At 38.7% G+C, this 12706-nt stretch overlaps 2 protein-coding genes across 3 annotated transcripts; both read right to left on the bottom strand.

Annotated features, from left to right (window-relative positions):
- Nucleotides 1-583: 583 nt before the first annotated feature.
- Nucleotides 584-1526, bottom strand: LOC111194716 (uncharacterized). 2 transcript variants are annotated; one of them, XM_022679405.2, is made up of 2 exons: nt 1353-1526; nt 584-1160 (listed from the first exon to the last, which is right to left on the bottom strand). In XM_022679405.2, exons 1-2 carry the CDS (start codon nt 1432-1434, stop codon nt 607-609), a joined length of 636 nt encoding a protein of 211 aa, XP_022535126.2. In that variant the 5' UTR covers nt 1435-1526; the 3' UTR covers nt 584-606. The 2 variants fall into 2 exon arrangements, with proteins under 2 accessions (XP_022535126.2, XP_022535127.2); XM_022679406.2 differs by having other exon boundaries at nt 1380-1524.
- Nucleotides 1527-7546: 6020 nt separating this feature from the next.
- Nucleotides 7547-12431, bottom strand: LOC103026020 (CMRF35-like molecule 3). The gene is made up of 3 exons (XM_049484749.1): nt 12356-12431; nt 11204-11533; nt 7547-8524 (listed from the first exon to the last, which is right to left on the bottom strand). The coding sequence occupies exons 1-3, from the start codon at nt 12390-12392 to the stop codon at nt 8232-8234; spliced, it is 660 nt and encodes a 219-aa protein (XP_049340706.1). The 5' UTR covers nt 12393-12431; the 3' UTR covers nt 7547-8231.
- Between the last annotated feature and the right edge of the window lie 275 nt (nt 12432-12706).

Here is a 12706-nt window from a genome sequence, read left to right as displayed (position 1 = left end):
CCTCACATCATTCAACACAAATGTGTGTAAAATTCAGATATGTTTTGTATGTTTTACACAGCTAAAACAGCCTTGGGTCAAACTAACCCCAAAACAACACCAATGTATATATAATGTGTACAGAACACAGAAAAAACTTACCATCGCTTTAATTTTATGTTTACCCAGCTGGCCCCATTAAATTAGGAAAAGTCACCGAATATGAAGTAAATAAATTGATATTAAGTGCTTATTTAAAGGCGTTGAACATTGAATAGGGTCAAATTCAACCCAAACATAACAGGAGGGTTAAATGAATTATTTGAAATGTTTAGGCTGGTGAACTGTGTTATCTACCCAATGTCTAGAATTTTGGTATTTATTTTGTTGCATTAGTTTATTTTATATACAAAAACAAACAAAAATAAAGTTACTGTTGTTTACAAATTAATTTCCTTTTTTAAGTTTACAGATTTTGAATATTATAGAAAATAAAACTTTAACATTTATTAGCATCTAATACTGAGTGGTTGATTTCACTGGACTGTAAAGTCCTCATTCTCCTGGTGTTTGTCAGTGTTGAATGAATTCAGATGAATCCAGATGATTTCAGCAGAATCACTTTTATTAGATAAAGGTTTTCAGGGATTCTGCAATGTCATTTAAAAACAGTTGGTTCCCCAAAGGGGACAGGTGAACCCGGTCTCTGAGGAAGAGCCGAGGGTCGTGGAACACGATGTCCGGGTGATGAATAACACCCCCCTCCACTCCCAAGATGAAATCGCACATCTCACGGTTCACCCGTTTCCGGGCCGCGTCGATCTTCTTAGGGTGAGTGGTGGACCTCCACTGACGGCGGGGGGTGATATCTGAGAGCAGGAGTTTCATGTGTGGGAAACGACGGTGGAGATCAATCAGATCCCCCTTCATCTCTGCGCTGAGATGAACGGGGTTCATCCCTCCGAGGTCGTTCCCGCCACAGTGGACGATCAGCACGTCCGGAGCCGTTTTTCCTCTCAGGGATTGGTTGAAGAACGGGATGAGGTCTCGCCACCTCAGTCCTCCCCAGCCGAACCAGCTGACCTCGGCCTGCACTCCCAGGTCACCTCCCAGTGAGCTCCTCGCTATCTCCTCCCCACGGCGAATATAGCTGTCCCCTATGATCCATACCGTGGGAGGAGCTGTAAAAAGAATAAAGAATAAAAAAGAATATTAAATCATTTTATTACAATCACAGCACATTTATATATATATATATATATATATATATATATATATATATATATATATATATATAGAACTGTATTAACATCAACATTTAAAACTGATCTGAGAACATTTGATTTAGTTAAAGAGAAATTAAACATGCTAACCAAACTGAAATCTGTCCCATAATGCACCTCTCTCCAGCTGGAGCTCGGCCTGATTCAGTGCAGACGCACTGAAAAAAGACATTCCTCACTAAAGCTGCTCGTCCTCAGTAAATGCAAGATCCCCTCGTAAGTCCAGATACTGCGTCTCCCAGCTCTAGTCTGAACCCCAACTGACGGAACTTCTGCTTCTATACGCTCAGGTGTGTGATGTCACATCTGTGATGTCGGTGGAATCTCTTCTGCAGTAACCATGGTGACCACCAGGCTAGCAAGCTAGCTAGTGCCACTAATTCCAATGGTTACCTGTTCATTATAACCTCTTAAGCTCCAAACCTACTTTGACCAATTTCCGCCTGAAATTACATACTTACATTTGAAGGCTTATTACTCTAATATTAAATAAGTCAGAGTCAATGGTATGAATTAATATTACTTAGAAGCCTTTACACAATTCATTTAAGACACTTTAATTATTCAATTGAACATGTAAAGGCCAAAATATGGTAAAAAAAACTGGAACAATTTTAGCCGCTTTTCAGATTTTCTATTTTATTTAATTTTTTTCAGACATATAAAATGAACTATTTATATGGATGAAGTGTTTTGGCAGCTCTACATTGTGCTATAATGTGTTTACAATCATCATGTAAAATCATAAACTACTGCCTCTTACTGGTTAGATTTTATTGTGATCTGAAGCAGTAATGGTATTTTCTTTCTCCAAAGGACTGAAAACTTTATAATAATAAAAACTACCACTTTAATAACTCATTTTGCAGTAATAAGGCTGTTTTTGTGTGGTCTACTCCAATACAAACAGAAAACTGCAGTGTCTCTTTAACAGAGCGCTTTCTGCAGAGTGGGAAGTCTCTGAGAGACAGTATCTGTGGCCAAGCAGCCCCACCCCCCTTTCATCTGGCTGAACTCGACACCTGATTGGCTGACAGACTTCATTTGCATTTCGTCACGTCCAGTAGAGTCTGCGCTGTAAGCAGAGACCGGACACTTGGCGGAGCGTCGAATAAAACACTTTTAATAAGGACAAACCTTAGCAGGTTTTAACTGTAAACACTCGCTACAACGCGCTCTTTCAGCTCTAATTCAGGAACCGTACATCCTACATCCGTTTTGTACCCAGCTGGCCCCATTAAATTAGGAAAAGTCTCCATTATGAAGTAAATAAATTGATATTAAGTGCTTATTTAATATATATATATCATTTAATATATAGCCGCAAGCGGCAATCATCGGGTTCAAGCACCAACTGTCACAATGGTGCCTACTAGAGCACAGAATGGTGATGTGTAAGAAGGTCTAATATGATTGGAGACGCCCTGTCACATTTAGCAATTATCAAAAGTTTTTCACCTGTTATTAATGTTGAGCAGAGGCCTTTCAACATGATCAGTGCTAAAATTCAGATGCAAATCTATTGAACTTTGTAGGATATTCATTAAGTGAGTTAGAACTAGTCAAAAGGCGTCAACATGTTATCGGTATTGATCAGGTGGCTTCAACCAGAATGTTCACAAAGTGGTGTTCAGATTGACCTATTGACCTTTGCAAAACAAGCTGAAATGTTTGACCAAACAAGTTTAAATTAACACAAAGGAGTGCATTGTCTGACATGACATGTAATTACAAAGTTATTCTAAATCTAGTTGTGAATTAAATGGCGCTTCATCAAGCACCAACTGGCACAATGGTGTCTACTAGAGCAGCGTTTCTCAACCTTTTTTCTATCACGGCACCCTTTAAATATATGCGAGATGTCAAGGCACCACAGTTTCCGGGGGGGGGGGGGGGGGGGGGGGGAGTACTTCAGTACTTCAGGTGAGAACGAGGGGTGTTGCTGGCGGAATATGAAATAAAATAGCGCGTGCATCGCGTGGGGGGACAAAAACTTTACAGTGTGTCCCAATTTAGGGGCTGCATCCTTCAGAGGCTGTATTCGAAGACAGATTGCGTCACAGCTGCGCAGTAATACACCGCCTCTGTGGGTCGCATCCTTCAGAGTATGCTGCCTGTGAATTGGGACACACCCCGACACGAGCTGACTCTGGAAAGGAAATATGCACGTGAGGCGCAATATTTTGACGGCACCCCCGATGAAGCCAGACAGCACCCCAGGGTGCCGCGGCACCCTGGTTGAGAAACACTGTACTAGAGCATAGGATGGTGATGTGTAAGAAGGTCTAACATAATTGGAGACACTCTGTCACATTTAGAAATTATCAAAAGTCTTTCACCTGTTATTAATGTTGAGAAGAGGCACAAAGGAGTGAATGTTCTGACATGACATGTAATTACAAAGTTATTCTAAATCTAGTTCTGTATTAAATGGCGCTTCATCAGAGTGATATTGTACAGAGGTCTTTAACATTGTGAGATTAGAGCAAATACTGCAGAGTTACAGCAATTTGGGTTAGCAATTCCAAGGAGGCAGAGATTGCTTAATGCCTGGACACTATTGTATGTGAAATTTTCACAAATGTTTTTAATGAATCTTTACCTAGAGACTCTACAGTGTGCAACAAGTCCGAAATGGAGGTGATAGGCCAAATATCCAGAGACTAGTTTCAATATAGCTATTTTTAAACAATTAGCAATTATGAATAAACAAAGCACTTTTTAAACATAGTTGTATTGACAAATTTGTCAGAGGCACTGTACTTAATATGGCAAAAACAATTAGATGTCAAAACAGTACAGTATGAATGACACATACTAGATTTTTTGGAACAGCGCCCCCCAGTGGTCGGATTGTTTCTGCTCTGGTGTACTGTCGTCATACAAATGACATCTTTGTTGAACGGTTGTATTTGTAGGAAAATTAAGCATTTATTGTTGGGTCTATTGTATACTTTTGTAGTTTGTAGCTGTATTTGTGGGCTGTTTATGTGTATTAAGTTCATATAATTCAGTTAAGACAGAGAATATGTAGTTATTATAATTTTTATCTACGTGTCGCTTCGCTTGGTGGGGTTGCAGAAGGGGTACCCACTATATTCACTGCCCACCACTGGTATTCAGTCCTATATATCAATACAAAAGAGACCCTCCTTTCACTGTAATTAGAGCTGCAAGGCTTCTGGGGTTTGTCCCATTCTTCTTGGCAAAATAGTTGGAGAGCGTCTGTAAACAGTTTTCATGTCTTGCCACAGATACTCAATGGGATTTAGGTCAGGACTCTGACTGGGCCATTTTTAGGGTCATTGTCTTGCTGGAATGTGAATCTCCTTCCCAGTCACCAGTCTTTTGCAGCCTCCAACAGGTTTTCTTCCAGAACTGACCTGTATTGATCTACTTTTATCTTTACATCAACTCTGGAAAGCTTTCCAGTCTTTGCTGAAGAGAAGTATCTTATCAGTGTGATGCTGCCATATGGAAGTAAAACAGTGTCACCAGACTTTGAAATTTAAAAGCACTTGAATTTTTAGCACTGAATTATTTTACATTGAATTATTGCATGTGATTTTTTTGCCTCTGAATTAAACACTTTAATTTTTCAGTATATCATTTTCACTTATTTTATTTTAATGTACAAAAAATTCAAAAGTAAAAATTCAAGTTTAAAAAATTCAATTAAAATAAATTCAGGTTGCTCAAATTCGACCTGTCAAATTCGACTGCTAAAATACAACGCTCAAAATTCGCTGTCAACATCCGGGACACACAGGATGAGCAATCGATTCAGTCTTCAATCGAGCCAACAACCAGCCAATCACATCACGCTCCGAAGATCACGTGACAGGTAGCGCCTCACGGCTCAGAGCCACTCAACGCGAGTCACAGCCCCCTCCGCTGCTCCTCTCGAGTAGGTGAGTGTAAAAATTGCCAAAATTGTTTACCTTTGTTTCATCTGACCACAGAACCTTCTTCCACATGTTTACACATGTCCCCTACATGACATGGCTTGCGGCAGCATGTCTTATGTCTTTCTTTTAACAATGTTTTTCTTCTTGCCAGACTTCCATCTACCTAAGCTGTGGATTTCTGCAGCTCCTTCAGAGTGATCATGGGCCTCTTGGCTGCTTCTCTGACCAGTGCTCTCTTTGTTGATATGTCTGTTTGGGTGGCAGTTGTAGAGTACTTTTTTTTTCATTTATGGATGATGGATTGTACAGTGCTCTTTGGGATGTTCAAAGCTTGGGATATGTTTATTTAACCTAACCCTGCTTTACACTTTTAACTTCTCCACAACATTATCTCTGACCTGTCTGGTGAGTTCCTTATCCAACTCCAGAAATTTGTCTGGTGGAGGTTCATGATCAATGATGGGATGCATCAGTGTTAATGCTACTATTATAACAGCATCTAGAGCAGGGGTCGGCAATCCTGAAAGCATGAAACATCTTGCCTGTGAGGTTGTTAGAACTTTAATGAGCGGTAATGAAACAAAAATAAAATAAAATGCTTCTCGGGCGAGTTTTTTTTGTTTTCCTAATGAGGGCGATTTTTTTCCAGCTGTGTCCCAATTCACTAGACAGGGCAGCGATAGTGTAATAGACTGCCACCCTGATGACACGAGTTTGATCCCGAGTGAGAAGCGTTATGTTTATTTATTTATTTTTTCCTTTCTTCTTGGGTATACCTGCTTTGCAGAACTGTTCTGCAATTGGGTTCAACAACCCTCTGGGCTGGAGAGCTACTGGTCTTTACACTTACACTTCATTGTCCAAAACAGATTTTTTAATATATATATATATATTTTTATATATATATATATATATATATATATATATATATATATATATATATATATATATATATATATATATATATATAATATATCTGGCCCGCAGCCAAATTTAATTGCCGACCCCTGATCTAGAGTATGGTTTAGTTACACAAATTTGGAAAAACCTGAAGATTCAAGTCATCTGTACCTTTAAGCATGTTTTCAATATTTTGCATTATTTTCATTGGCTCCTGGAAACATCCTAGTGGGGGGGCTTATGCCCCCCAAGGGATCCCCCAAGCTAAACCCTAGATACAAAGTAGGCGGAGTTCTATCAAATACACCTCAGAACTAATTCACAGTTTCTGTGCAAGAAGTCAGTAATGATGTAAAATGGTGAGGTAAAAAGTTGCTCCAGTTTCCTCAGATGGGTTTATAGCAGTGTGTGACATGTTTAGCCAGTGATATACACAGATTCTGGAGGTGTTTTTCCCCCATCTGTAATGTAGAGGCAATCATCAATCCATACTGGTTAATTATGAATGAGCTAATTGATTGATCCTTCTTTAAGGTGAGACAGTGTCTGTTTACACACGACAGGATGTCAGTCGGCTGTACAGAATCTGACTGTCTGGTTGCTGTTCCAGGGTGGGGGAAAAAAACGTTAAATAAATAAAGAAATAAATAAGATAATGAGGTGCCTGATTATCCAATTTATTACATTAGAACAACACATGTACTCTGCTAACTGCAGTGTTTTGATTATGCGCCGTCCATACAGTAATTAGCTCTGCAAAAAAACTGATTAGGGACCCATATGCTAATCCAGTTTTATCATCTTTGAAACGTCGTCAGTGGAGATACATAAATAGGAAATATGAAATTGTTGAACTGTTTTTGAATGCTAATAAGTTACTCAGTGGCTACTTTTTGGGAAGCTCCATCCCAGTAATGGAAGATTGTTGTGCTGGTTTCCATTGGTGCTTATGGGGTGCCGAAATTTTTGAATAGGGGTTTTTTATGTACATTTGTGGTTAGAAATGTGTGTCTAAGGCAGAATGAGTGAGATACAACACATATCTAGAACATTTTTCAGAAAATCCAAAAAAACTTTAATATAAAAATATACCTTACTAAATACCAAAAAGCAGTTTTTAGAAATAATTTTAAAAAAGCAATTTTAGCAAAAGTACATCGTACTGAAAGTCAAACATGGTGGTGGTAGTGTAATGGTCTGGGACTGCTTTGCTTTCTTACGACCTGGACTTAATTGTGATTAATGGATCTATTAATTCTGCTCTACAAAAATACCTTAAAGAGAATGCCTGGCCATCAGTTTGTGACCTTAAGCTCATGTGTACTAGGGTTTTGCAGCAGGATAATGAGCCAAAGCACACCAGCAAGTCAACCTCTAAATGGTTAAAAACAAAATACAAGAAAGTAAAAGTATTTAAAAATGGTTTAATCATGATTTTAATCAAATATTTTTGTGAATAATACAATGTTTTAAGCAATGGACACAATTAATGTAAATATAAATCATATTTCCAATGCATATTTCTTGGAAGCTGCAGGAGTCTACCACATATCAATAACAGCTTACTGATGCCTTCAAGTCTTCAAGATAAAATCTCCCAGAATCTGGAACGAGGGGCCAGAGTGAACATAAACGCGCACTCAGGCGACAAAGATTTTTTCCCCAATCACGTTTGTGAAAAAAAGGAGAGGTAGAGAAAGGCACTTTTTTACTTCCAAAACAAGTTACAAGATAAATGTTACTCTAGCAGATAGCTAGCAGATAGCTAGCATTAGCTATCTATATGTTTATTTGACAACAGTGAGGGCAGCTCATAACTTAGCTCTAGATCCGACTGCAGATTTATTTGTTATTTGATAAACTAAGCAGTATACTAAAGAGGTCTGTAGTAGTAGTAACTCCAACTCTAGGGTGTTTATTTCTAGAGCAGTGGGTTTTTGTTTTGGTATAACAGACTTGGCTAAGGCTAACCAGCTGGTTTATAACGTTGCTTGCCATGGCATTAGTCTTGCACATGTTTGAGCAGGTTCAGTGTCCTCAGCTTGACAACCCGAGTGAGCTTCATGTCTGTGGAGAGGTGGGTGGGGCAGACAACTCTCTCACACGCTCACTCTAATTTCATACTGACTGCTCCTTTAATGTAACCATCAAAATTGCTGATTTACTTTCTTCTGCCACACAATTTAAAGTACAAATTGAAGCAGATGAGGTAGAAACACAGTGCTGCGAAGAGGATCCACCGCATGATACTCCAGATTCTTATAATTACGTGCTTTACTGTGACTTCAGGCTTTGTATTTGTCCAGTCTGTGCTACTCGATGTAGCTTGTGACGTCCGTGTTGTTTGGGTTGTCTCTGGAGTAGTTGTAGTTTGGATGGTTGTTACTGGTAGTGTGGTCGTCTGTCTGACACTGTACTGTGTTGTTGGCTCCGGCACAGAGCAATACTCGGCTTCTTGTGTGGGAACAAAATGAACAGAAGTTAGAATCGTACACAGGCATGCCAAAAGTCATGGGACAGGAGCTACACACCCCCTAGAAGCTGAATAACTTTGCATTGACCTTTGGGATATGGATTTCTGCACAAGCGCTTGTCAGTTTCCACAGACAATTCTAGCCAATCACGATCATCACCACAGACTGCACTGTCCAATGTGGGTGGTAATGCCTTCTGTAATTAATTCCTGGTACACATGTGACTTTGTGGTAAAAAATAATGTTATAATCCAAAACAACTTCAGAAATAGTTCCACATATCGGCACTATTAAGCCTCACTTCAACTCCTCCCATAATTCACCTCACCTTGCCATTAGCAGCTGGCCAGTGTTCAACCTCACTGGAACACCTTACTTTTTATATACAGGTTAGTGTGATTTCAAGCTAAGGACTTCTGGCTTGGCTAGCATAGATTTAATCATGTTTAGCTTCTCTTTCTTTTATTAATATCGTTTTAGTGGGTTGGGTGTAGGCAGATGTTGGTGTAAATAAAATAAGCTAAGTCTGTGATGTATCAATTTGGAGGTTTTGGAATTGGCTCATTTTTCAGCTGTTTTTATTAGACCATGACAGCCGTATTTACCTTTTGTGTTGGACACAGATGGACACTGCCTTTAAACTAGAAGTGTCAAACATAAAGCTGTTAGGCCAGAACCCACCTGATACAGATCTGGCACATAGATAAATATTACAATAACTACATATTCTCTCTCTTGACTTAGTTGTATTAACTTAAAACAGATTAACAGCCCACAAATACAGCTACCAACTACAAAAATATACAATAAACCCAACAATAAATGCTTAATTTGCCTACAAGAACAGCCTTTCAACAAAGATCACTCATTTGTATGTCTACAGTACAGCAGGGCAGCCAAAACATTAGGTACACACAAAAACTCACCAGTCAGGCGGCCTATTATTGTGAATTAGTTTCACATTAAAGGACAGCCTTTAAAAAGGCTTTTTAATATTGTCAGGTGGGGTGCAGGAAGGAAAAGGAGGCGGACGCAAACGCAAACTATACAAACATTTATTAACAAAAATGAACATAAAATAAACATGGAATAAACTTAACAAGGAAACCAGGACTGAGCATAACAGAAAAACATTCTACCACCACTAACAGACGTAAAAACGTACAAGGATCGACACGAGAGAAAGGAACACGGACTTTAAATAGTGGTGGACACACACGGGAAACAGGAAACACCTGGGACTAAGGGGCGGAGCTACAAATGAACACAGGTGAGTGGAAAACTACTAAGACAGGAGACACAGAGGAGCACAGGTCACGTGGGGATATAACACAGACATGATACAGGGCCAGAAAAGGTAAATAAACACAGAAACATGAGAACAGACAGGGACCACGTGAAAAATATGATGTGACACAATATTTGTCTCATTTCCAGTCGCAATTTCATTATAGTTAGCTAACTATATCCAGCATGAGCGCCGTTTATGACTAAGCAACGCGTAACACCTTCACCAGAGTGCTGAGAAGGGGTTAGACAATCATGGCCCCGCCCTCGTAGTGAAAATCATGAATCTGATTGGTTAGACTTGCTTCAGTTTTGCTAATAGATTCATTACTACACCCTTCTCAAAATCAGGAGAAGGGTCACGCAGTCACGCGGGGACAGAAGCCACTTTAAAAAGCTTTGATTAGTTAAAACCGCTGTCAGTCAGATAAGAGTCCTGTAGCAACTGAAAAACACAGACTAATGCTTTAAATTTGTTGCTGTTTTTTTATTTTAGTTAATTTATAAAATAAATTCTTACACTTACAATAGCTATGATATATATTTCCTGCATAAAAATTATGAATTTATTTATATGCATTTATTGTCACCCCTTCTCTCAAGGGTTAGAAGGGCCTCATTGCACACCACTGAACACCACTGTTCAATGTGTTTCTTTGTTTATTAGGTTCTTTGTTTGCTTATTTATGTTTTCTTTGATAAAAGTACTACTTCTTGGTAAAAGTCCACATCCTCTCCCTGCTCCTGCACTACCTGACATCAATACAATCCCAACAGTGAAACATGGTGGTGGCAGCATCATGCTATGGGGGTGTTTTTGTAGCTGCAGGGACAGAAAGACTGTGTTCTTAATTTTATCTTCTTCTCTGCTAAAAAAAGATGTTTGAAATGAAAGTTACACACCTCACAGCCCTGGGAAATCACCTCAATTTCATTTACATTTTTTTTATTTTTTTAAAGACGGTGGTATGGTAATGGAGACTTGAATGACCTGAGGTATCTGGGCCATGCAAAATGAAACTTAACGCCTCCTAAAGCTCATACGTATTTCAGAAAGCCACAAAATGATAGTCTTATTTTCCACAGTGTTTGACTGACTACAGATGATCCACCCACAGTGGACCATGCAGTAAGTGGTAGTGATGGTGACCAGCAGTGTCTGGCTAGAACTGTTCATTTGAATAGACAAGCGATTTTGACAGAAATGTCATCTATATTCAATGGAGGAAACCCCACAAACACACTCCACAGATGCAGTGCAGCGTTCTTTAGCTTGTATGGGACATGGCAAAAGTCATGGGACATCATACAATAATGTACTAAACTCTTATGTATTATGTGTTATGTACATAACGCTCATTTTACAGCTCACCTGAAGTAACGAACAGCTGCATGGCGATGGAAACATGCCGGCTAATTCTTTCTATAGCACACCAGTACCATCCGTTATCTCCTGGCTTGGCATTCTTCATGCGAACGGTGAAATAACCTTCATTTTTATAGTCCACTATGTCCAGCGCTCCGTCAGCGCGTGTTGGTTTATCTGTTCTTATGAGGGTGGAGCAGGAATAAAAGCTGTAGCCCCTGCACCAGTATTTCACATAGTCCCGATAAAACGAGTGATACCGACAGCTCACTTGGATGGTTTGTCCAGAGCACTGCTTCACCACTTTGGGGCCAGTGAGAACCTGACCTCCTGCAACTGAACACAAACACACAAACAAACAATTGTTCAGCACCTCTAGGAACTCCTTTAAGGTGCTAAGAAAACTATTCCAAGTGACTCTCCCTCATAAAGACACTGAGATTAAAATAAGTGTGCAGATATGCCATCTAAGCTAATTGTGGCTAATTAGAAGAATCTAAAGTATAAAACACATTCTAGTTTGTTTAACACTTTCTTTTTGTTTACTAAAACATGTGTTCCTGTATAGCTTTAATATAGTCTTCAATATTAAATTCACAATGTAAAAAATCATAAAAAAGAAAGAAACCCCCAATGAAAAACACGTATTTTTGTAGATTTTTAGATTCTGTGTATTTTTTTATAAATTTTCTTCTCAAAATGACCAGAAATAAACCGTTTTTACATTGACTTCCACTAAAAGTTAAGAAGCTTTTATCTTTCTCCCGTAAAGTTGGAGATACTTGTTTTTTTTTTATTGGACATCAAACACATGAGAAGAGGTTTCTCCAAACGTTTGTCTAGTAATGTGTGTTATTTTGATAAATTAAGCATTTCTATTATTCATTTAACTATTTTAATCTAAAAATATCAAGTTTTTTCAATGTGTCCTAGAATTCCCTGTCTACCCTGTCATCTTGGAGTAACTCCGCCCCTTTAAAATAAACCAAAAATGTTATTTACCCACAAGATTTATTTTTAATTTAACCAGGCAGCACTGCAGAAATTGGCAAAAAAAAAAGAAAAATACTATAAAGTGAAAGTTAACGTTCCTCTATATGTGTAATACAATATGAAATTCAAACAACTTTGCCTATTGACAAATAAGGTCTGGCTTACCTCTGTCAAACAGTAACAAAAAGAATATGAGTGTCATCTTTTTAATCACCTGCTCATCTCCACCTGCGATGCAGATGAATAAGATAAAGAACTGAAGCTTTTGCTGACTTCCTGTCATCCACCAGTGAGGTCATCAACAGCATCCTGTGGCTAGAGGCCTTAAATTCACACAGGAAACACGCTATGTCTCACTGCACGCCAGCATACAGCTTACAGGGCATATATGATCTAACACAGACCACTCAAAAGATACCTTTCTATTTGTGGCCTTCTTACTGTAACAAGTTAATGAGTTACTAAAAAAAAAAATGCGGATTAATCTGTGAGTCATTATTTTTATTATTATTAAAA

This window comes from Astyanax mexicanus, chromosome 11, assembly GCF_023375975.1.
Source record: "Astyanax mexicanus isolate ESR-SI-001 chromosome 11, AstMex3_surface, whole genome shotgun sequence".
NCBI lineage: Eukaryota > Metazoa > Chordata > Actinopteri > Characiformes > Acestrorhamphidae > Astyanax > Astyanax mexicanus.
The sequence above is the reverse complement of the archived record's forward strand: the minus strand, read 5'-3'. Positions and strand labels throughout refer to the sequence as shown.

What these genes read in the sequence shown, in the direction of transcription:
- LOC103026020 (XM_049484749.1), bottom strand. Translation starts at nt 12,392, where the DNA reads ATGACACTCATATTCTTTTTGTTACTGTTTGACAGAG. An exon ending in TTTGTTACTGTTTGACAGAG is followed by an intron (nt 11,534 to 12,355) that starts GTAAGCCAGACC and finishes GTTTGTGTTCAG; the next exon opens with TTGCAGGAGGTCAGGTTCTC. An exon ending in GCAGCTGTTCGTTACTTCAG is followed by an intron (nt 8,525 to 11,203) that starts GTGAGCTGTAAA and finishes TTCCCACACAAG; the next exon opens with AAGCCGAGTATTGCTCTGTG.
- LOC111194716 (XM_022679405.2), bottom strand. Translation starts at nt 1,434, where the DNA reads ATGTCTTTTTTCAGTGCGTCTGCACTGAATCAGGCCGAGCTCCAGCTG. An exon ending in ATGGGACAGATTTCAGTTTG is followed by an intron (nt 1,161 to 1,352) that starts GTTAGCATGTTT and finishes TTCTTTTTACAG; the next exon opens with CTCCTCCCACGGTATGGATC.